This window comes from Barbus barbus (assembly GCF_936440315.1).
Source record: "Barbus barbus genome assembly, chromosome: 49".
Lineage (NCBI taxonomy): Eukaryota > Metazoa > Chordata > Actinopteri > Cypriniformes > Cyprinidae > Barbus > Barbus barbus.
The window spans coordinates 12284947-12311138 of record NC_136727.1 but is presented as its reverse complement, the minus strand read 5'-3'; the positions used below and the strand labels follow the sequence as shown (position 1 = coordinate 12311138).

Here is a 26192-nt window from a genome sequence, read left to right as displayed (position 1 = left end):
ATTGACAATAAAGCAGACTTGACTTGACTAAGACGCTTCTGACGTTGTCTCTGGTTCAGAAGTGGCTTGGTAGCCCTTTTCCTGAAGACGTCTGAGCGTGGTGACTCTTGATGCACTGACTCCAGCTTCAGTCCACTCCTTGTGAATCTCTCACAAGTGTCTGAATCAGCTTTGCTTGACAGTATTCTCAAGCTTGCGGTCATCCCTGTTGCTTGTGCACCTTTTCCTACCCAAATTCTTCCTTCCAGTCAACTTTGCATTTAATATGCTTTGATACAGCACTCTGTGAACAGCCACACCTTTCAGTAATGACCCTCTGTGACTTACCCTCTTTGTGGAGGGTGTCAATGTTCGTCTTCTGGATCATTGCCAAGTCAGCAGTCTTCCCCATTATTGTGGTTTCAAAGAACAAGAGATACCCTGAATTTATACTGTAGGGATGGTCATTAATTGAAACTCAAATGTAAATATTCTAATATTTTGAGATACTGATTTTTGACATTCATGAGCTGTAAGCTCTAATCATCAAAATTAAAACAAAAACTTTTGAAATGTTTTAGTTTACATGTAATGAATCTAAAATATATGAAAGTTTCACTTTTTGAAATAAGTTACAATAATTTTTTTTTCACGATATTCATTTTTTTTTAGATGTAGCTGTATGTATATTTAAATGAGGCAATTATGAGGAAAATACGAGTATTTTGTTTTACTTTTGAATTGAAATCTACAGTGTGTGTGTGTGTGTGTGTGTGTGTATATATATATATATATAGGCCTATATATATTATAACGAATATAAAATACTGTTTAAGGAGTTGAATTCCTACATTATTGTTATATATATATGTATATATATATATATATATATATATATAGGCTATATAGAAAGTAGTAGTATAGTTTATAGAAAGTAGTAGTATAGTGCAAAATACTTTTTAAGGTGTTAAATTCCTACATTATTAGGAATAGTAGATAGTATATACAAAGTATACATATAAAACACTATTTTAAGGAGTTAATCATTATTATTAATTTTTAATTGTTGTTCATTATTATTTGAGTTTAATTGCTGGCCGAATAAGATCTTTACATTCATTCTCATTAGAACTTTATTTCATGTGGTAGAAATTAAACATCTGTGTAGTTTTTTCTTTACATTAAAGACACATTTTCCCCTGTTGTTTCTATCCACTGCTTTATACCCGATCTGCTGCAATGCAATGCACTGGCTGGAGACGCGCAGCGCGTGCGTGATGATGTGGGGAGTGACGATACGGCGCATCAAATGCACGAGGCTGATAGAGCCGATCCGAAGCAGCTACGGCAGGGACCGGTCGAGACGCACCGAACCCCGCAGACGCGCCAGTACACCGAATCCTGCGGAAAAAGATGCTCCAGTTCGGTGGCAGGGTGCGCGGCGTTCTCGCGCTCGTCCCTCTGATTCTGGTGGCGTTGGCGGCGGCATCATCTGATCTGTTTGACAACCAACTGGGCGATATCAATTACTGCAAAAAACAATGCCAGATGTCCATCAAAAACAAAAGCCCAGCCAAAGTAAGTGCCACGTACCAGATGCTTTTGCAGTATATATTGTAACGGCCTGTGGAAAAATGCGTTTAATAGGATTTTGCGTTTACTACTGGTTCAGCAGAGTCGCAGCCATTTGCAGATGTGATTAAATAAAGTCGTTCTGCAATTGAATATCGCTACAGGGAACGAGCGGGGCTCGTTTTGACACAAAACTCTTCAGCGCAAAGACACTGCGCAAAGATGGGAGCATTATTTGGCAGCGCCTCGAGCCAATTCTTAATCGATTCATGGATTTCTGTGTCCCGGTTTCTGGCACCGCATGGAAACGTTAACGTTACTTTGTATCCACCAAGAGCAGGCCGAGAACGATGCATTATGACGCATGAATGTAGCGGTCAATATGTAGACCTGTCTGGCCGTATCTGTCATTCGGATGTGTTTAAACCGCAACGAACGTTCTAAATGCGCAAAATTGAGCGCGGCGATACAAGCACGCGAGCGCATCTCTATTGTTTGATGTTGGCCCATAAACGCTTATAAAGACGTGGGTTGAAATTTGCTCCATATCCGAGGGCGACGCCGTTTAATTACGGTCGTTTAGCTTGTATCGTGTGAAGGAATTGTTTGTTAAAAATATATTTGGAAACTGAGATCCTTTATTTTTCTTATATCACTTTGCACTAGAGGTGGTTCATCTGTTGGGATGAGAATTGATTTGAACGAGTCTTATTCTTATCAATTCTAGCTTTAACTGCCCTTAAAACAATGAGTTAATTTGATATCAACAGAACAGATATTACATTTATGATAGGTTTCATTTAAGTATTGCAAAAGGTATGTTTAAATGACTTCTCACATACTTTATAGTGACTTTAAAATGTAACTTTCATTCATTTTTATAGAATACCACCAAAGCTCATAATGAAACGAATCGTAATTTTATTTGAAGTATGGAACATAATGAAAGTAGTAAAGTTCTTGCAATTCAATAACGGCTCCAACTAAATCATAAGTGGTTTTGAATTTGATTAACTAAAGATAACTGGCTTTTGTGAATCCTAATTCATTAGAAAATCAGACTACATTGGTTGTGCTGTATATTTTTAATTTGCTAAAAAGAACCGGCTCATAGAAGTCATTTGTCCAGTATTTGAAAAAATAGAACTGAAGAAACTTCCCACCTCAAAAAATGTGATGTAAACATATACATTTTATTGTTTCCTGTCAATTCTGAAGGTGATACTGAAGGTCATTGCAGGGTCAGGTGACTTCTGGTACTCTGAAGGTTATGAATCGACTTTCTATGGGTTTGAATCGCCACACTTTGCCCTTCCATCTTCAAAAGCCATCCAGTGCTCTGCTGTCTCTACCCACAATCAATCCTCGATTCTGATGTGCCATTAGAAAAACCGTGTGCATGTCACATCTTGCATAATGATTTTCAGGAACTCATCTTGGATATTGCATATAACATCCTTTGAGAAAACCTCCATGTGAAAAAGTTATTCTTGGAGTTACATATCCTCCTGAGAATCCCCCCCCACCAAAAAAAAGCTTTGTGAATTTAGTATTTTTTCATGTCATTACATTGTTTAGAGCATTAGAAAACAATGGAAAATAATTTTTTTTTTCATTCATGTTTTATTCTATGTCCTCTTTTTTCCTAAAAATAAAATGGCATGAATAGACATCAAAATGGCAAAAACAATGGATTTTTTTTTAAATCACCAATACATTTTTAGCTTTCAGGATTTTTTTATACTAAACTTTAAGGATGATTCTCAACTATGTTATAAAATATATAACAATGATTTGATATACCATTTTGTTTTATGCAATATGTGTGTAAAAATTTCCATAAACTGGTTCCCATTAAACACAGTGTATCTATACTGTATCTAATTTGCATATTAATGTGTTGCTGTTGGGACAGCATGTTGAAAAAAGAATTGTCATAATGGGAGTAATAATTGGCCAGATTTTTATAATAAGATCTAATATTTCATAACAAAATAGATATATAATTTATTTTCCTATTCAATTGTTATGTCTCCCAAAATGCATAATAAACATGCTTTTAGTCCTGGTGTCCTCTACAGTGGACATGTATGAAATGATGTCCGGTTTCATAACAGGAAGTCATATTTGAATTTGAAAACCCATAACATTTTCCTGAGATGTTGCTTTATGACAAACAATTTGAAAATTATTCAGATTTAAATGACAATTACAAAATATAATCATATTTCCATAAGGATGTAAAATGTTTCACTAAATTAAATTTAGCCATCTTTAAAGACCTAGGAGAGGGTGTGGTCATTTAAAGACCTAGGAGAGGATGTGGTCATTTAAAGACCTAGGAGAGGGTGTGGTCATTTAAAGACCTAGGTGAGGATGTGGTCATTTAAAGACCTAGGAGAGGGTGTGGTCATTTAAAGACCTAGGAGAGGGTGTGGTCATTTAAAGACCTAGGAGAGGATGTGGTCATTTAAAGACCTAGGAGAGGATGTGGTCATTTAAAGACCTAGGAGAGGGTGTGGTCATTTAAAGACCTAGGAGAGGGTGTGGTCATTTAAAGACCTAGGAGAGGATGTGGTCATTTAAAGACCTAGGAGAGGGTGTGGTCATTTAAAGACCTAGGAGAGGGTGTGGTCATTTAAAGACCTAGGAGAGGGTGTGGTCATTTAAAGACCTAGGAGAGGGTGTGGTCATTTAAAGACCTAGGAGAGGGTGTGGTCATTTAAAGACCTAGGTGAGGGTAAAACGTCCAATCATTTAGTAGCTCTATAAAGCCCTGAATGTGCTCTGTACAGGACAACCAGACTTACATGACATGTGAGGTCTCAGAGAAATCCACTGAAATAGAATGTCCAATACAGAGGCAAAAACTCCAGAGCTGGGTCTCATCACTCTACAAAAAGATTAATCGTGAATGAAGCCTTTACCTTGTTCCTACAGGACTCCGTCATGAATGCCTGTCACCGTGGCTGTCGGCTCTACTCCATCTGCCAGTTTGTGAATGGAAATACAGGCATCAATACCAGCAAGGAAGAGTGCCAGGGAGGTATGAACTATTTTTTTTACCAGTTTTGGGAAGTAGCTAACTAAAAGTGCCAACACTACTAACTTTTAGTGATCAGTTTGTCCTAAATGATCCTCTTACTCATATGTAGCGTCCAGATTCATTCTTGTGAAACGGTTTGTTCAGATAGTTAATGTAAATGAACAGATTTGTTTTTCCCAGCACAATGATTGAGTCTAATTGAGATTCATTCAAAATCCTTTACATTTTTGTGTTAGGAAAAATTCAGTATCTTTTTCTAGTTTTTGTTAGCAGCTTGTGGCTAACTTCTTCAAATTATGATTAGCTTGTAGCTTGTTTACAGTTTCAGTTTTTCACCTTCATGTTAAAATGTCCCGTATTTCACTGCATTTCACCCACAAAAATTTGATACAGTAACAGTAAATGTGACCGCATCTTGAAGGGATAGTTCACCCAAAAATGAAAATTACTCCATGATTGACTCCTCCTCATCCTGGGAGTATATATCTATCTTCTTTCAGATGAATACAATCGGTGTTATATGAAAAATTTCCTGGCTTTTCCAAGCTTTATAATGGCAGTGAATGGCTGTTGAGATTTTAAAATCTAATAAAGTGCATCCATCCATCATAAAAAGTTCTCCACATGGGGGTTAATAAAGGCCTTCTGAAGCGAATTGATGTGGTTGTGTCAGAAAAATATCCATATTTAAACCTTTTATAAACCGTAATCATGAGAGTGCGTTCCAGCGGATGATGTAGGCGTAGCGTAAGCTCTGGTGAGAACATGCTAGTAATATGCTAGACATTACGGTTTACGAAGTTTTAAATATGGATATTTTTCTTACACAAATGCATTGATTCACTTCAGAAGGCATTATTAACCCCTGGAGCCGTGTGGAACACTTTATGTTGGATGGATGCACTTTTTTTGGGATTCAAAATCTCGGCCACCATTCAGTGCTATTATAAAGCCTGGAAGAGTTAGGACATTTTTAATGTAACACTGATTGTATTAGTCTGAAAGAATAAGGTCATATACACCTAGGATGGCTTGAGAGTGAACTATCCTTTTAAGTCCTGTTTTTCTGCCCCAAAATCTCGAGCTAATGTCACAACTCTGATTTCAGCGCATTGTAAGAAACAAACTTACAATGAGGACTTGATCACAGTTTAATGGCTTGGTCACATTTGCAAAAGTTTTCCTGTCTATCATCAACAGTGTAATCATGTATGAAACACAGCTCACAAAAAAGTCACTTTCAAAGTAAGCTGCTTTTTGTTGGTCAACGTAGTAAATCAGTGTGACCAACTTGAACCTGTTGTAAAATCAACAGGTGTGAAAATGATTCGCCTTCTCAAAAAATTCTACATTTCTATTGAAATGCCTGGATTTCTTCAGCAAAAATTCGGCAAACAACAGTAAATGTGACCACACCTTATCTTTCACCCTATTGCGGAATTCCCAATCATAGACTATTTTGCTAAAAATGAGCAGAATAAGGAAAGTTTTGACCATACCTAAAGTCCTATTTTGTTATCCGAAATCTCTTAAACGCATGCCGTAATTATGATTCCAGCACTTATAAGTACAAACTTCCCAGGAGGACTCAATTGCAGCTTAAGAACCACTAAAATATATCGAATTGGTGCGCTAGTATAAATTCAAAGTGAGGAAAAACTATATTTTTGCCTGTCAAAATGTGTTTGACGACGCTAATGTTTTGGAATGAAGTGCACATAGCCCAAGGACATATACTATAGAGTGTGCAGACAAGCTGATAGCGCTCATTTTTATCTAGAGATGGTATTGTGTGCTAGTGGCAAACAGAGCTGTCTGTGGGAAGCTGCTAGGCATGAGGGAAGCTGTTTTATTGAAAATCAATCCTGCGCTTTCTGGTGCAGGAGACTGCTGCTCAGATGTTTGTTGATATTGATGACTGCTTGACTGTGGGGAGGATTGAATGGAGATGGAGCCGCTTGACAGGTATTGTTTATGTGTGTGTGTGCAGCGTGCCAGGAGGCCTACAGTAAACTGCTGGAGCAGGAGGCGTGCAGCACGGGGTGTGCCAGCCAACCCGCTGAGCCGGAGATCAAACGGAGGAAGGTACAACTCTCGGTTGTTTCCTTTTGGGATTGCAGTGATGTTTTGACATCTCTATCAAACTCCATTAAATTGCTCTCGGCTTGATCTGCAGCTCAAGGCCCTGACCAACCGGCCCAAGCCCATGTCTGTTATGGATGCCGTGTCTAGCTGGTGCAATGACATCGTCAGTTCCGCCCAGAGCTTCATTTCTTCCACCTGGACTTTCTACCTGCAGGCTGATGATGGGAAGGTTGTTGTGTTTCAGGTTTGTCCATCGGCGTCTCTGCGTTCCGAGTAAACCTCAACTGTGGTTCTCAACTAGTTTAGTGTTTAACAAAAATAAACTTTTGTTCAGTTTTGTTAAATAAACAATTTTGTTACCTAATATCCTTAAAACATTTATAGTTCTACCATGACCTGCACAAAATGGCCTCCTGTGTTATTTTAGTATTATTTATATACTACAGTGTTTATTAATATTTAGACTTTTACATTTCTTTTTTACTCTTCTATTCAACAATTTTATTAACATGATTTAAAAACAAATATTTTAATAATAAATATTTAATAAAATGTACAATATTTAATGAAAAACATGTAATATTTAAATTCATTTATTTTTACACATTAAATATTTAATTATTAACCTGACATAGACCAAATTCTTTCATAAAATGCTTTCTAAATTTCAAGGGTTCCATGCTCTTGGCATAATAAATTAAGGATAAACAAGCCTCTCAACCTCTGATGTCTGCAACCAAAATATATGGGAAGCATTTTCTCCTCCGTTTCAAATGTTTTTATTATTTGCATTTAGCATTGTTTTTCCCCTATCAGATCAGACCTGTGACCCATTTTTGGGTCGCAACCCACCAGTTGAGAATCACTGGTGTAGAAGATTCCACTGTGACTCTCATATGCTCTTGGTTTCAAGATCTGGTATGTTTTACGAAGGTTGCGGTCACATCACTGCACTATTGGGATCATATGAGCGCATGGGGCTGGTTATTCAAAGAACAACCAGTGATGTTAAATCAGAAACCTTATTCTCCCTGGAGGTCATCCAACTGTATCCATACACTGACATGTTTTTGTGAGATTCCTGCTGTTTCTAAACCAACTACAATCATTAGACGACTGCAAAAACATCTTGTGAATAAAGATAGTTATGTAAAAAATTCACTTCACAAAGCGTGACTTAAATAAACCAAAACAAATAGAATTGTAGAAATTCATGATTACAAACCCATCCATGATTTCTCAGTTTAGTCGCAGCCCTGATGAATGTGTGTTTAACGGCTGTGACAGGAGAAGAGGCGAGAAAAAACCTCCACAGCCGTCCTGCGGCAGGCCTAGCCTGTATTTAGAGGTCAGCTGGAAGATGGCCAGCGCTATCGAAGGACTTACACGGGCCAGAGATTGTACAGGCAGTGAAAACCCAAGGTTTAGCGGTAGCATTGCGCTACCTATGTGCTAAATCGAGCATATGAAATTAGAACTTTGTCGAAATAGCAAGACTCAATTTCTGGGGGAAGTGGAGCACTAATGATGGGCTTTTTGCCTCGGGCGTCTAAACGGAGAAAGGAAAACAAATTGTTTTTCAACAGATCTGCTGTGGTGTGCATCCACCTCTGCACAACTGCGATATAAATGGCACGGCATAAAAAAACAGAATATGGAACTTTAGACTTGACGGGGTGTGAGCTGAAGTTTCCTCCATAAATGTGATTTGTTATCCGTTTGATTTTTGTGAGGAACTAATGAAACGTATCTTCGGAGGAAAGTCTGGAGGGAATTCTTGCACTTCAGAAAGACCTTCCCCAAGTGCTTTCCATAGCACTGCACAAAATTCCCTGAAGTTGCATGTTGAAAAAAAATCCAATAAATAGCAAGTAGTATTGGTAGAAACCAAATGTAAAATTCTTTATGAACCAGCTTGTTCGGCTCTTTAATTGATGCTATGTAGACATCCAAATAAAACCATAAAACAGGTATTTTTAGACATCTTTTATACCAAATTATTCAGGTAATTTGTTTGTGAATAGGAGTAGCACTATGCTCATTTTTTAGGCTTAAATGTTAAATCTGGTTTGCTTTTGCAGGTGGAATATTTTGGTTATGTACAAGTTTAGCTTAATCAAAACCTTTTGTGGCAAAATAGTGATTACCAAAAAATTATTTTGACTCGTCCCTTGTTTTCTTGAGGCGAATGTGGCCAATTTTTAGAAAATTTAAAAGCCTCTTAGAATTTTATAAGCAATTACACTAATTTGTCTGTATATTTTTTGAGCTGTAAAGCTGTTTAAGTTTGTTGTAAAATTGGATATAACTTTACACAAAAGGTTAGTAAGTGTTCTTCCACACTAAAATCACGTTGACATTGTTTACGTCTTGTGGTTGTACTAGTGAAACTGTTTTACACGTCTGTACCTCTGTAACCCAGATATATATAAATATTTTTTTTATTAAAATAAAAAAAGGCATATAAAAATCCCCCAGATAAACGCTATGATCTGCAGCCTAGTTTCACATCAGTACCAGGCGGACATTTGACATTGGTTACACTGCAGTCTGGGCTTAATGTTTGTCCGTTCTGTCCAGGGTTTTGATGAGTCCCTCAGAGGTAATCAACAGGAATCAGACTATTTCCTCCGAGCTGAAGGGTAAACACGACTCTGTTGCTGAATAGCCACTGATTGGTGCGATGGATTTTTGTTTGGAAGGAGGTCGGCCATCTTGTTTAAATTCTGGACTAGTTCAATGTGGATGGTCGCTACATGTGAAAAGACGAGTTTGGAGAAAGCAAGCAAATTTCTAATAAGGGAAATGGGATTGTTTACTATGAAGTCAACAATCTCTGCCTCGTCTTCTTGGCAGTCTCGAAAGCTGCATTGATCACCTTTGGCGAGTTCTGCGGTAATGCGTGACAGATGCACATCAGACCGCTTTCACTAATGGCAAGATTCCATTGGTCTGTGGCCAGTCAACATTAACATCCTCAGATGTTCATTTTTCCCCCTTTGATTCTCATCCCTTGTGGACATCTGGATTCAATATTTTTGACAGCATCCCTTTCAATTAACGCAACTGCGAGATTCGAGCTTTTCGCAGAGCTAAATTGCCCATACTATGTTGCATTTCATTACTTCATGTTTTCCCATGTTTGTTTATGTAAAGAATTAGTTCATCCAAAAATTTGAATTCTGTACTCATCCTCGTGTTGTTAAAAACCCATATGACGTTCTTTTCTCAATGGAACACAAACAAAATTTTTTGACGTGACTTTTCTTGTCCACACAATGTAAATACCATTCAGAAAGGATGCAAAAACACCATAAAAGTGGTTATTTCGCTATATTTTTTGCAAGTCTTGAAATCAAAACTCAGGTTATTCCTGTTCGCAAAACCAATCTGGGTTGCCTCTCCCAAAACTATGTTTGCAAGTCATTAGCAATGTAGTTCTGAATCTGACATGAATTTTATCTCAAACCAGAAGTTAATCTCCGGTGAGAAGTGAGTTACGCGTAAATGCAGAGGAGAGAGCAAAAGAAAACACCAGTCACAAATTAGAAGTACAAAATGAGGATTTGTAAATGAAAATGTCTGAGGATTTCGATATAAGCCAAGAGGAGACTTTGTGTTAAACAAAACTTGTTTTTCTCGAGACTAGCATATTTTCACCAGAGCTTACGTTACTCCTACTTCATCTGCTGGAACGCCACTCTCGTGAACGTGGGTATGACAGTTAGCGGAAGCTAGAGATTACGGTTTATAAAGTTTTAAATATTAATATTTTTCTTACACAAATGCATCGCTTCACTTTTAGAAGGCCTTTATTAACCCCGGGAGCCGTATGGAGCATACATTATGATGGATGGATGCACTTTTTTGGTCTTAAATCTGGACCGCCATTCACTGCCATTATAAATCTTGAAAGAGCCAGGACATTTTTTTAAATATAACTTGTGTTTGATTGTGTTTGTCTGAAAGAAAGTCTTATACACCTGGGATGGTTTGAGGGTGAGTAAATTATGGGGTAATTTTCATTTTTGGATGAACTATCCCTTTTAGCAGCAAGTTGCGCTGTTGTGCATGAAAAGCACCCTTGAATGATTTGTTTATTAATCTGACTTATTTAGTTCTCAAGATCAATATAGTGCACGTCATACGAAAAACTTTTATGATACTTTTACCCTTTTTGAAGCTTGAAAGCTTCACTCCCTGTAATTGCTGTAATTCACTGTAATTGCATAAAGCGCACAGAAAACAGACTTCAGATTTTCTCCCCGCGGAAGAAAGTCATATGGGTTTAGAACATGATGAGGGTGAGTAAATGATGACAGGATTTTCATTTTGCCTGAACTATTCCTTTAATCTTTAGAAATTAAGATTGGACACACCAGTCAGTTATACATATGTAAAAAGTACAATCCCAATGTACTCCGTATGTGTCCAGTTACAGACTATTAGACCGTAGGAATAACATGACACTCCAAACAGTTCCTTGCGCTCTCATCTACCATGACTTGACATGAAAAACCATGTGTCTTTGCCTCTCTGTGGTCATTTCGGAGGTTCATATGAGCCTCCCTAGAGAGGTTATCTCAGAGGTCCGCTCTGCTGAGCCCGATTTAGAAGAACTCCGTGGAAGAGAGCAAAAATCTCTCTTTAATAAGATCTCAAGGGGGAACTAAAGAAACATAGTCTGAAAAAACATGTACTAATTTACACATACAGGACGAGATGGAGGGGCAGAACGGGACACATCTAGTCGTAGACTGAGACAGATTTCAAATCACATCCTTTGGATCCTGTTTGAAAGTTGCTGCTTAAAAGCTCTTATTCAAGTCAAGTATTCCCCTTGCTCTCGTCAGAGGTGGCGTCTAGCGCTCGGTTTGACCAGCGTGGCTTATCTCCGCCAGGCAGCCATGTAATCGAGAGTGGAAAGAGGGACTCTGTTAACACGGTGTTCCTGCATGGTTTCTCAAGCTGGAAGCAGCTGAATGTAGCTTTTAAGGATTCTTGATGGGGTAAACCGAAATGTTGACTTATCCTTCTTGTGCCATGTCCTTATCGGGTGCAGCTTGGCAACAATTGTAGGTAGTAGTAGTAGTAGTATGTCTGTTAGAGCACTAAGGCTGTGCGAAGTGGCAAAATCACAGCCAGTTAGACAATATTTGGTGTTTAAACAGACATTATATGTTGAGCAGGATCTGGACCAATGAGATTCCTCTGTGGGCGTGGCTACCAAATGAAACGCAAACAAAAAAATAAGCAAAAATATATTACTGTATGCTGCTTGTCAAGGTTGTTGAGAACACCGTTGTAGGTTATAAAATTAGTTAATCTAAGATATTTTTTTGCCCAAAAATACTTGATTATTATAATATAAAATGTCAAAATAAATCAAATAAAAGACTTGCACTTGAACCTTCAGAAATCATTCTAATATCTAATATTCTAATTTCTTTAGGAAAAAAGAAACCGCAGTGTTTACACCTCAGATTTTATTTTAACAAATGAAATTTTTAACTTTTTATCATGACCCCAGCTATTTCAGATCGACTAAACAACGTCACTGTTACCATATAAACAAATAGGCAGTGATGACCCAGTTTCATAAAATATTGCAAATGACATCAAATCAGGTATTACTCTTGGAAATCTGTTTCTGCTCCTTCTAGCTGTACATGATGCAGGCGCTGCATTAGCAGCTAGTTTTTGCTCATAATTTTTTTAATGTGCCCTCGACGTTGTCATATTTAACTGCTATTCGTCATCTGTATGTTTGTAAGAATCAGGGCATTTTTATGTCACTCTGCAAATTGTATTTCTGCTTTGCCGCTCTATGCATGATTGTGTTGAAATCCTCACCACAACAAAACGGTCACATACTGAACCATTTCATTCAGAAGCCTTTCTGCTGAGTAAATCCCATAATGATGTTTCCTGCCCTTGACATTGTGTTTGTTGATTCTCTCAGAGCCAGCCAGAGATTGAGTACTCCTTGCCTGAGTTACAAGCCCCGCGCTCCAACGTGGTCGACAAACCCTGGCCCCAAGTCAACTCCCACACACAGCGGCCACATACTGGTAAGAGTGACCTCTTTCACCCCAGATGACTGCTGACGGCTTTCTTTTGTCCTCTGAAAGCTCATTTAAGTGGAGCCAAGGACCAGAGCTTGAGCTTTGACTTTCATTTGCGACACATCCGGCGCCGCGCTGCTGTAGTTTGTCCGAAGCTGGAGGGTCATAAAATCAATGTCCACATGCTGAAAGTGCTGCCTCTGCATCCTTCCAGGTGGGCGGTCACATGGGGAGAGGAATGCGGCAAAACCTGGGGCGAAAGCAAAGCATGTCAGCCAACATGCCGAGGACCCAGCTGCTGAGCACGACTTCCTGGGCTGCATGTCAAGGTGAAAGGGACTTTTTTTTTTTTTTTCAGCCAGGGCAAGTTTAAACGTTCAAACAGCTTGATGGTCCATTGATCATTTACATAAAAATATTTAATTAGTATTTTAGTGTGGTTATGTCACAGTAAAATGTTATAAAAACATTGTAATCTTAAAAAGTAAACCCCTTTTTTTATATAAATATTCTATATAATATATATATATATATATATATATATATATATATGAAAAGTTCAGGTGCAATAATGTCACAAGCTTTTTTATGTAATGTTTAGGTTTAGTTATTTAAAAAAAAGTTTTTTTATGTAGTTTGAAGAAATTGTTTAAATATATAAATATAAATACAAATTGTAAAAAAAAAAAAAAATATATATATATATATATATATATATATATATATATATATATATATACATACATATGCCGCTATCAAAGCAACCTGAGCTTCCATACCACCTCAGCAGGGCCACAAACTGATCACCTCCATGCCACGCCGAATTGAGGCAGTAATTAAAGCAAAAGGAGCCCCAACCAAGTATTGAGTACATATACAGTAAATGAACATACTTTCCAGAAGGCCAACAATTCACAAAAAATGTTTTTTTATTGGTCTTATGAAGTATTCTAATTTGTTGAGATAGTGAATTGGTGGGTTTTTATTAAATGTGAGTCTAAATCATCACAATTAAAAGAACCAAAGACTTAAACTACTTCAGTCTGTGTGCATTGAGTTTATTTAATACACGAGTTTCACAATGAGTTGAATTACTGAAATGAACTTTTCCATGACATTCTAATTTATTGAGATGCACCTGTATATACACTTTTTTTTTTTTCTTTTTAAAGTATCATAATGTCTTAATGTATATATCTCCTAGGCGCTCAGGGCTGCCGCGATGGATTTTAGCAGCTTGTCTCTTCCTGTCTATCATGGTGATGCTGTGGCTGAGCTGTGCCAGTCTGGTCACGGCACCCGAGCAGCACATCAAGACTCAGGTACTCCTTCATTCATCAAACAAACACTACCAAAGAAATACAAGCCAGACAAGGAGAGAATATTTCTTTAAATGGATGAGTTGGAGCAGAGGAGAAGCAGCCAACAAGTATCCAGCATATATACATATATATATATATATATATATATACACACACATACACATACATGCAGGTGCATCTAAAAAAAATTTAATATCATGAAAAAGGTCAATATTTTTTGTCACTCATTTCAGAAAGTGAAACCTATATATTATATAGATTCATTACACACAGAGTGAAATATTTCAAGCCTTTATTTCTTGAAATTTTGATGATTATGGCTTACAGATAATGAAAACCCAAAATTCAGTGTCTCAGAAAATTTGAATATTACATAAGATCAATAAAAAAAGGATATTTTAAACAGAAATGTCAGGCTTCTGAAAAGTATGTTCATTTCTATGCACTCAATACTTGGTTGGGCCTCCTTTTGCATGAATTACTGCATCAATGCGGCGTGGCATGGAGGCAATCAGCCTGTGGCACTGCTCAGGTGTAATGGAAGCCCAGGTTGCTTTGATAGCGGCCTTCAGGTCATCTGCATTGTTGGGTCTGGTGTCTCTCATCTTCCTCTTGACAATTTTATATGGGGTTCAGGTCAGGCGAGTTTGCTGGCCAATCAAGCACAGTAACACCATGGTCACTGAACCAGCTTTTGGTACCTTTGGCAGTGTGGGCAGGTGCCAAGTCCTGCTGGAAAATGAAATCAGCATCTCCATAAAGCTTGTCAGCAGAAGGAAGCATGAAGTGCTCTAAAATGTCCTGGTAGATGGCTGCGTTGACTGTGGACTTCAGAAAACACAGTGGACCAACACCAGCAGATGACATGGCAGCCCAAATCATCACTGACTGTGGAAACTTCACACTGGACTTCAAGCAACATGGATTCTGTGCCTCTCCACTCTTCCTCCAGACTCTGGGACCTTGATTTCCAAATGAAATGTAAAATTGACTTTCATCTGAAAAGAGGACTTTGTGTCACGTATCCTGTGGGTGTGCCCTGGTTGGCCACCAGATGTCACTGTCTTGTCTGAGCACATGGGGTTGTGTTGTGATTGTTCCATGTGTTCCCCGGTTGATTGTTTGACCCCGCCCTCCTTGTTATTCCCTAATTGTCTCAGTGTGTACACCTGGTTCCTCCTTGTTTGTCTCCTTTAAATGATCCTGGTGTTTGCAGTCCTGTTCGGCCACGTTGTTACATGTTGTGTACGGTCAGTCGTGTGTGTTTGCTGATTCCTGTTTTTGCCATGCTTTGTTTTCCCCCTCGGGGTAGTTTGTTTCTGTTTTGTTCCTGTTATAATTAAACTATCTTCATTTCCCTGCGCTTGAGTTCTCGCCTCTTCTCTCTGTTCGTATCATGACAGAACGTGACCGACATCAGAGAACTCAGCGGGGAATGGATTCTTCCCATCCTCCAGCCCCTAACGTGAGGAACCCTTCCTTTTTACGGATCCTCCAGGTCAGGACGCTGCACTCTCTCCGTCAGAGGGGCACTGACGTCAGGATGTTTGCCTGGACGTTTTGCGAGGCAGCAGAGGGTTTGGGATACAACGAGGCGGCTCTCAAGGACTTCTTTAACTTTGCCCTTGATGAGCCCCTCGATGAGGAGTGGATGAGGGAGCTAGACCGCTTGACTTTTGGGGAATTGGTGGAGTTTTTGTCGCTTCTCCAAGCGGCGGTGCCCGCTCACATCGCTCCCGAGGCGGCGGTGCCCGCTCACAGCGCTCCCGAGGCGGCGGTGCCCGCTCACAGCGCTCCCGAGGCGGCGGTGCCCGCTCACAGCGCTCCCGAGGCGGCGATGCCCGCTCACAGCGCTCCCGAGGCGGCGATGCCCGCTCACAGCGCTCCCGAGGCGGCGGTGCCCGCTCACAGCGTTCCCGAAGCGGCGGTGCCCGCTCTCAATTCACCAGAGGTGGCCGAGGATGCCGCAGCGGCGCCCCGCTCCCGGAGACGGAGGAAGAGGCGAAGGAAGGCCTTCTCCGTCCCACAAGGCCAGGAGGCTACCCAGGAGCTCACTGCTGGCCAGGAGGTCGTGCCAGAGCCACCCAAGCTCCTCGCCCTGCCGGCGCCACCCAAGCTCCTCGCCCTGCCGGCGCCACCCAAGCTCCTCGCCCTGCCGGCGCCACCCAAGCTCCTCGCCCTGCCGGCGCCACCCAAGCTCCTCGCCCTGCCGGCGCCACCCAGACTCCTCGGCCTGCCGGCGCCACCCAAGCGCCTTGCCCTGCCGGCGCCACCCAGACTCCTTGCCCTGCCGGCGCCACCCGAGCGCCTTGCCCTGCCGGCGCCACACGAGCTCCTCGCCTTGCCGGCTCTACCCGAACTTCTCGCCCTGCAGGCTCCACTCGAGCTCCCTACCCTGCCAGAGGCCGTTCCTGAGCTCACTGTCTGCCCTGTCACGGCCACAGAGGCCGTTTCTGAACTGACTGTCTGCCCTGTCACGGCCACAGAGGCCGTTCGTAAACTCACTGCCTGGCTTGTCCCTCCGGCCCCACCCTGGCCGTGCGCTGGGGTTCCTGTTGGGCCGGAAACCCCCTGGTCCGTCCCTCCGGATCTGTTCTGGTCTCCTGCTCTGCCTTGGTCTGCGGGCCCCCTGCCTCTGCACGGGCCTGGCCCACCATCCCTCCCCCTGATCCGTCTCTTGCCCACCTCCCTTCTTGACATTTTGTATTTTCATTTTTCATGTTTTTGTGTCGTCTTAGTGTTGCAGATGGAGCATCTGGGAGCTGCTCCTTTGTTGGGGGGTAGTGTCACGTATCCTGTGGGTGTGCCCTGGTTGGCCACCAGATGTCACTGTCTTGTCTGAGCACATGGGGTTGTGTTGTGATTGTTCCATGTGTTCCCCGGTTGATTGTTTGACCCCGCCCTCCTTGTTATTCCCTAATTGTCTCAGTGTGTACACCTGGTTCCTCCTTGTTTGTCTCCTTTAAATGATCCTGGTGTTTGCAGTCCTGTTCGGCCACGTTGTCTAATGTGATGTGCAGTAAGTCCTGTGTGTTTCTAGATCCTGATCGTTGTATTGCTTAGTCTGCCTGTTTTTCCCCTCGGGGGAATTTATGTTGTGTTTTTGTTTCTTTTATAATTAAACCACCATTTCCCTGCACTTGAGTTCTCGCTTCATTTCACTGCACGTATCATGACACTTTGGACCACTGAGCAACAGTCCAGTTCTTTTTCTCTGTAGCCCAGGTAAGACTCCAACATTTTCATTAAGTTTGCGGATGACACGACTGTGGTGGGTCTCATCAGCAACAGAGATGAGACAAACTACAGGAGCAAGGTGAGCCGCCTGGCCGGGTGGTGCAGTGACAACAATCTCTCTCTGAATGTGAAGACGAAGGAGATTGTTGTTGACTTCAGGAGAGTACACACTCAGCATGCCCCTCTGACCATCAACGGTGCGACTGTGGAGAGAGTGAGCAGCACCAAGTTCCTGGGTGTGCACATCACAGAGGACCTCTCCTGGACTAACAACACTGTAGCACTGGCCAAGAAAGCACAGCAGCGTCTCTACTTCCTCCGCAAACTCAGAAGAGCCAGAGCCCCGGCCCCCATCATGTGCACCTTCTACAGAGGCACCATCGAGAGCATCCTAACCAGCTGCATCACTGTGTGGTATGGCGCTTGCAACGCATCCTGCCGCAAGTCACTTCAACGCGTAGTGAGAGCAGCTGAGAAGATCGTTGGTGTCTCTCTCCCCTCCCTCCAGGACATCTAAAGCACCCGTCTCACCCGCAGAGCCCTCCGCATTGCAGGTGATCCCACCCACCCGACACACAGCTTCTTCAGTCTGCTGCCATCAGGGAGGAGACTGCGGAGTCTCCAGGCGAGGACCAGCAGACTGAAGGACAGCTTCATACATCAGGCTGTCAGGAAGTTGAACTCCCTCCCGTCCTTGCCCCCCCTCCCCTCTTTCACCCCCATTTAACACAGCAACACACTAGGAACTCTGACTCTGTGACGCCCCCCCCACACCCCACCGACCAACAAACTGTGACCGGCACCTGTCACTTGTGCAGCATTGGCTGATCACTACCCATCCAACATTGACTGCAAATTACCTCTTCGGATAGTCTGACAAAAACTATCCGAACAGTCACTTCAACTTGTCACTTTAACAGACTGATAAGCTCTTCTTGCACTACACTCATAACAAAACAAAACAAATCTGCACAGTTTTGTTTTTGTACATTCAACTGGTTTGCACTCCATCTATTCTGCCATGTGCCTTATGCACTTTATCTATCTCTTTTTTATTTTTCTACAATGTCCTCAGACTGATTAGCTCTTTTGCACTACAAATATATCTACACAGTGTTGTTTTTATTTAACTGGTTTTGTACTCTATCTGCCATGCGCCTTATGCCACTTTATCGATCTAATTCTTTTTTTTTTCTACAATATCCTCATTTGTATATTTGTATAGTTGTATGTACATATGTTTAAACTGTATTTATCTGTATCTGAACGTGTTTAATGTTAACTGTATGCACCAAGGGTCTGAGAGTAACGCAATTTCAATTCTCTGTATGTATGTGCTGTACATGTGGAAGAATTGTCAATAAAGCTGACTTGACTTGACTAAGACGCTTCTGACGTTGTCTCTGGTTCAGAAGTGGCTTGGTAGCCCTTTTCCTGAAGACGTCTGAGCGTGGTGACTCTTGATGCACTGACTCCAGCTTCAGTCCACTCCTTGTGAAGCTCTCACAAGTGTCTGAATCAGCTTTGCTTGACAGTATTCTCAAGCTTGCGGTCATCCCTGTTGCTCGTGCACCTTTTCCTACCCAAATTCTTCCTTCCAGTCAACTTTGCATTTAATATGTTTTGATACAGCACTCTGTAAACAGCCACACCTTTCAGTAATGACCCTCTGTGACTTACCCTCTTTGTGGAGGGCATCAATGTTAGTCTTCTGGATCATTGCCAAGTCAGCAGTCTTCTTCATTATTGTGGTTTCAAAAAAAAAAAGAGATACCCAGAATTTATACTGTATGGATGGTCATTAATTGAAACTCAAATGTAAATAATATTTTGAGACACTGATTTTTGACTTTCATGAGCTGTAAGCTCTTATCATCAAAATTAAATAAAAAAAAACTGCCGATTTTTCAAGTTTTCCCACTTACAAAGAGTGGAGAGATCTGTCATTTTCATCGTAGGTTCACCTCAACTGTGAGAGACAGAATATTAAAAAAAATCCAGAAAATCACATTGTATGATTTTTAAATAATTAACTTCCATTTTATTGCATGAAATAAGTATTTGATCACCTACCAACCAGCAAGAATTCTGGCTCTCACAGACCTGTTAGCTTGTCTTTAAGAAGCCCTCATATCCTCTACTCATTACCTGTATTAATTGCACCTATTTGAACTTGTTACCTGTATAAAAGACACCTGTTCACACACTCAATCAATCAGACTCCAACCTCTCTACTATGGGCAAGACCAAAGAGCTGTATAAGGACACTAGGGACAAAATTGTAGACCTGCACAAGGCTGGGATGTGCTACAGGACAATAGGCAAACAGCTTGGTGAGAAGGCAACAACTGTTGGCGCAATTATTAGAAAATGGAAGAAATTCAAGATGACTGTCAATCTCCCTCGGACTGGGGCTCCATGCAAGATCTCGCCTCGTGGAGTATCAATGATCCTGAGAAAGGTGAGGGATCAGCCTAGAACTACACGGGAGGACCTGGTCAATGACCTGAAGAGAGCCGGGACCACAGTCTCAATGGTTACCATTAGTAACACACTACACCATCATGGATTAAAATCCTGCAGCACACGCAAGGTCCCCCTGCTCAAACCAACACATGTCCAGGCCCGTCTGAAGTTTGCCAAAGACCATCTGGATGATCCAGAGGAGGCATGGGAGAAGGTCATGTGGTCAGATGAGACCAAAATATAACTCCACTCTCCGTGTTTGGAGGAAGAAGGATGAGTACAATCCCAAGAACACCATCCCAGCTGTGAAGCATGGGGGTGGAAACATGCTTTAGGGGTGCTTTTCTGCAAAGGGGACAGGACGACTGCACCGTATTGAGGGGAGGATGGATGAGGCCATGTATCGTGAGATTTTGGGCAACGACCTCCTTCCCTCAGTAAGAGCATTGAAGATGGGTCGTGGCTGGGTCTTCCAGCATGACAATGACCCCAAACACACAGCAAGGGCAACTAAGGAGTGGCTCCGTAAGAAGCATTTCAAGGTCCTTGAGTGGCCTAGCCAGTCTCCAGACCTGAACCCAATAGAAAATCTATGGAGGGAGCTGAAACTGCGTGTTGCCCAGCGACATCCCCAAAACCTGAAAGATCTGGAGAAGACGTGTATGGAGGAGTGGGCCAAAATCCCTGCTGCAGTGTGTGCAAACCTGGTCAAGAACTACAGGAAACGTCTGACCTCTGTAATTTATAAACAACGGTTTCTGTACCAAATATTAAGTTCTATTTTTCTATTGTATCAAATTAATTATTCAAAAATCATACAATGTGATTTTCTGGATTTTTTTTTATATTCTGTCTCTCACAGTTGAGGTGTACCTATGATGAAAATTACAGATCTCTCCATTCTTTGTAAGTGGGAAAACTTGAAAAATCGGCAGTGTATGAAAAACTTATTTGCCCCACTGTGTGTGTGTGTGTGTGTGTGTGTGTGTGTGTGTGTGTGTGTGTGTGTGTGTATATATATATATATATATATATATATATATATATATATATATATATGTATGTGTATATGTATGTATATGAACTTCTTTAAAAATGTGACTACTTGAAAGAAGCTCTAATATAGATTTGAATACATAATTTGGCAAGTTAAATATTGATAATCAATGTTGTATCTACAGCTTAGCATCAACGGAGATAAAGAGTACATGGATGACGCCCAGAAGGTCAACCCCTACCACTTGACGCCAGTGATCGCAATGACAATCGGCCAATCGGAGGAGAGCAAGGAGGCGGGGCCGCTTCCAGTCAAGGTTGACCTCAGCAAAACATCTCTGTAAAAGCAATGAAGAGGTCGATGCTTTTGACGACTAGGGTTCAACTCATCTCCAGAGCTATTTCTCGCAATTTAAGGGGAAGTTACATTTGTTTTTCTATATAAAAAAACCCCAAAAAACATGCATGATGGCATTTATTATATCGGTTACGACGTACGTCCTGTCTGAATACTAGTCTCCTCACTGAATTCGCAAAACCTCATGGAATTGTAGTATAGGTGCTTGTTCACATAATGTACTAACATGCATTTTTGACTATAATATATACATACACTAGAGCTCATGAACAACTCAGCAACAAGTTTCTTATCGCTGTTGTGATATGTTCTTACAGAATTCCTAAAAAAACACACTGCATAAACACAGGGGCTCAGATGGTAGATTGCCCCACAACCTCAGAAGAAGAGCAGGGTTATTTGTCAAGCTTCGGCGTTTAGATACTACAGTGAACATTTAGTTTTATGATGAATGCTTTCAAAGCGCCCCTCCCTGCTATTAATTAGCATCACATTTGAACTGGAAGATAAGCTTTGAAGGTAATCTGTCAGAGAGAGTAGCACTCTAGATTCTCACTTTGATGTGAAACGAGCAACGGAAAAATCAAACGCAGCCAATTAGCAAAAGACCTGCTTTCGTAACAATGTTTACAAAACATGAATACGTCCTTTGAACTGATATGTAATCAAACTGACAAGGACTCTTAATTACTTTACAGATTGTGAATGCCGGTAGGTTGAAGAGTTAAATAAGGATTTTGTTCAATTGTATAGATCAATTTAAAAAAGAGTCTTTATAGGCTTTAGGATGTTTTGTATGCAAGCAGGTATTGAGGGAGATTTTCATATGCATAATTATGCATCCATAATAAGCCTGACTAAACTACTCGCATTCATGTCAAGGAAGCATGATGTGTATTTATTTATTTATTCATGTATTTATTCGAAGCTTAAAGCATATGCCTGTAGTCATTCATCTCTCATTTAGATCCTTTAGATTTTATGATACGTAAATGTAAATTTATTCCCAAAGTAAACCGTTATAGAGAGGAAAACTGCTTTCTGTTCAGACCGAATGCGAATTGTTGTATTATTCCAAAGCCTTTGCCCTTATATTCTTTGTCTCTGCCCAAAAAAGTGATGGGGTGGAGATGGGGCGGGATTTGAACGCCTAGCACCAAGCTTTGACAAATATCTTTTGTAACTAGACTCTAGAATTGACAGGCTTTCATGGCACTATTTGTCTTGTGCTGCTATTTTTCCCCATTTAAGCCCAGCCACAGTGCATGCTAGTACGCTACAAGACGATGAATATATATCGTCCCATCTATTTTGGAAACAAACTGCTGTACGCTCGTGATCTTTGTGTTTTTGCTTAATGTTTAGTAGGCATTGTAATTATGACCATAGATTACTAAGAAGTCGAGAGGTGGGATACCTTAATAAGCCATTTAATATCTACTGGTTCATCATTACTGTATGAAATACAAGTCAGTAATATCTTTTTTTTTCTCTCTTTTGAACAGTTTCCCATAAGATACTCCGTAATATCAAATGAATAAAGTGTTTTCATGTTGTAATTAAGCTGGTGTGGGTCAAGTTCCTGTTCAAATAAATTCTGACTATCAAAATAACAAAACCTAAAGTAAAAAAAGCTAAAGTTCAACAAACTGTTTTATGGTCAAATGTGGTAAAGTAAAATATTATGTATATGACTATACATCAGTAATTATTATTACAGGCCAGAAAATTGTAATTGTACTCATTAACCACAAGGGGGCGATAGAGAAATGAATGGACGTGGACAACTGGCATTACATGGCTTTTTTATATAATTTAATTTTTTTAATGTGATTTTTTGTTAGCCTATAGTAGAACCTACAATGCTTGATGGTGTGAGGTATATGTCAGTGCAAACGTGTACATTCACACTATAGCCACTAGATAGCGCACTTTCACAGATTACAGTAGACACCTGGAGGTTATTTTATTACATGCACACAGATGTAATTTAAATGTATCACAGGTTATATACCCTCAATTTAACCCTGGCATTACATACAGTGTGTCAAAACCCCATTTATTTCTGCTTCTCAGAACTCCTTGACTTGTACAGCCCAGAAAGGCATTGCATCTCTTACCCTTTACAGGTATTTTCCAAAAACAAACCACCTGTGCTGTGAAGCAAGTGCGAACCTGTGAAGGTCAGCGGCACATTTTAGGCGAAACGTCCAGCAGACTGTTCTTCAAAAATAGCTTCCCTCAGACTTAACACCCTGTCACACACATGTGCCCATCGGCTGTGATAGAAAATTTCCCACCTGGCGCTATGGACCTACTTAATACAATCGATGAATTACAACAGGTGTGAAAAATTGCATCACATATATTAAGTAGGCTATGGAATAATTTAAAGTACTGCAGAGGGATTTGTATCACCCTGTCAGGGTTTATTTTGCGATAATGACCAGCTGATTTCACATTATCCCGTTTTTTGTATAGCTATACTCGCACATACATGAATTTCAAATTATAATCTTACCTTTGCATTGTCTTAAAGCTTCCTCAGCGACAAAAACAATACAGGAATATTAATACAGACAGACCAACTCTGAATCTGAAGTAATTTTTACAACCCTTGCGGTTTTATGAAACAAGCACGAGGCTGCACGTGACACGAGAGGCGCGAAAGTAGGCTGGATTTTGAAATGCAGACTTGCCAAATATCAGACCGACAAATACCGCGATTGACCAATCAGAATCAAGTATTCCAGAGAGCCGTGTTTTATCTGCTTTGTTTTGCAAAGTGGCAGTAAACTATTTTCAGTGAATGTGCGAGACTTCCGATTCGCCTATATATGGTAGCCTAAATAGCTTGAAGAATACGAGGAGTAATCGGTAAAACCATTTAAACTACAAGCCTATGATTAGGATTAGGATAATGAATTAAAATAATAGGCCTATGATAAATACCAGTTTCTGTCAAGCAGCAACGGTCTGTTTTTGGCAGCTAAAAGAACTGGAAGCGAATGACAATGGTAGGACTGGGAATCGTTTCCAAAAGGATTATTTTCTCGATTCTGAGACTTTGGGAATTAAGAGTCGATTCCTAAAGTTTTTAAAATTTTCAGAACTGATCATTAATTCACCTCTCCCTTGCTAATTGTGATTGGCAACATTTAAAATCAATCACAGCTATAGAAATATATCTTTATATTTACCAAGTAAAGCTTCATTTTACTTAAAGGCTACTTTCTACAAACTTTATTTTGTAGTCATGGTAAGAGTAGGTAAACATGTTCCTCCAAGCTTCCCTTAATAATAATAATAATAAAAAGGAAAAAAATAGAAGTGAAAAATCGATTCTCAGAATTCTTGAATTCCATCAATTCCAGAACAAGGAATTGGAATCAATTCCAAAAATTCAAACAGCCCAAATAAATGGACACATTCGCTCTTACTTAAGGTGGACAGACATCATATAAACACAATATGTCATTGTTGTTTAGAACATGCAAATGAGCTGGTGGGAAAGTTAAAGGTCACGTCCTCCTGTTTAAGCCAACTTTTTTTTCTTCTTGGTGATAGTGAGTATATATTTGAAGGCAAATTTTACCCAATTCAACCGTCGTCTACTGGCCTTCATTCTAAACTTGTTGTTATATTTTCAATATTTCGCACATCTAAGCTGCTTTCCAAATGTGTTTTATGTAAGTAGGCCTATTGACAAATTATCATTTTGAGGTGAACTACTCCTTCAATGCGCATTTGATTATTCATATGACTCTTTTTACCTCAGTCTTGTTCTTTTACTCATTATCTGGTCCATCTAGTCACCTCGGTTTAGTATTAACCTGATAGGTAGCAGATGAGGATATCAGATAGAGACCATTGTGCTGCTGTGCAAACATTAACATAGTCGACAGGACTGCGATGCCACACAATAGGATTGCTGGGGGACTACAGAAACCCAACTAAAGATAGAATTGTTTGCGTATGACTCACACAGTCAGTTCCCGAAGCATCTGACTCAATGCTAACGCACAAAGCTAATAACAACCCTACATGAACCCATGTTCTGCTCTGTTTGTCCCCCCCCCACGCACAGCCCGAGCCCTATCCCACAGTGCACTGCACTTGATGAAGACCTGCGCTGGTTTCTGAATAACAGCGGCTCACCACACCTGATGAGAATAAATCTAGATGAGGATTTTTACACTGGAGGGATTACAGGGGTTTGTAGCATTAAAGCAATAGTTCAGGCGAAATGAAAATACTGGCCTTATTTACTCACCCTCATGTCACACAAATGGAGAATTTTCTGTAGAAGCACAGTTGTTTGTTCATATGGAAATCATTTTATGACTTTTCACTTGAAATTGACGCCGGTGTGACGTGCTTATTCATAATACCTGGAAATAAGTATAGTGAGACCAACATATCAATCATGTTGTGTCACAGTTTAAAGCTGTGCCTGCACGTCCAATGTGCTGCCACAGGGGGCGCAGTGGAGTTTCATTGCCGCTTGTGGAGACCGTCTTTGGGCTAGAGCTCCGCTTCAACCATATACGACTTCCTTATCAGTCCCAGCCTGCTGGTAAAGTCAGCCTGCAGTGCATTGAAGAGCCAAACCCGCCGCCACACAGAGCCCTGTAGAAATGAACAGAATGATGAAAGAGAGTGAGAGAGAAAAACAGTAGCAGAAACGAAGTGGTATGAATGTGAGATCGCCTATTTTCCATAATCATCTCATGTATGCATAAGTAGGTGCTTTCTGGAGGTTTTAATAATGTGGTCATTTATGGACCACCAAACATGCATAAGGTATGACACTAAAATATTAGATGTCATTTGTTTGACATCACTGTTAGGTTATGTACTGTACATGGATTACAGAGCAATAATAATAATAAACTCAAAACAATATGAACATCTATATGTGAGAATTGCCAGCTCACATTTCACATTTTTGTGTAATAATCAATCCACTCCACTCCATATGAATTAAAACATGAGTAAATAAAGAAATAATCTCTCTTTAACAAGGAGCAAATTTTGTGTACTATATATATATATATAGTATGACT

General features: G+C 40.4%; 1 protein-coding gene across 2 annotated transcripts; it reads left to right on the top strand.

Annotated features, from left to right (window-relative positions):
• The first annotated feature begins 1253 nt into the window (after positions 1-1253).
• Positions 1254-22732, top strand: LOC306867339 (transmembrane protein 59-like). 2 transcript variants are annotated; one of them, XM_079412945.1, is made up of 9 exons: positions 1259-1557; positions 4492-4597; positions 6588-6682; positions 6774-6926; positions 12645-12753; positions 12962-13076; positions 13952-14069; positions 20635-20678; positions 20954-22681. In XM_079412945.1, exons 1-9 carry the CDS (start codon positions 1393-1395, stop codon positions 21015-21017), a joined length of 969 nt encoding a protein of 322 aa, XP_079269071.1. In that variant the 5' UTR covers positions 1259-1392; the 3' UTR covers positions 21018-22681. The 2 variants fall into 2 exon arrangements, with proteins under 2 accessions (XP_079269070.1, XP_079269071.1); XM_079412944.1 differs by lacking the exon at positions 20635-20678 and having other exon boundaries at positions 1254-1557; positions 20954-22732.
• Positions 22733-26192: the final 3460 nt, after the last annotated feature.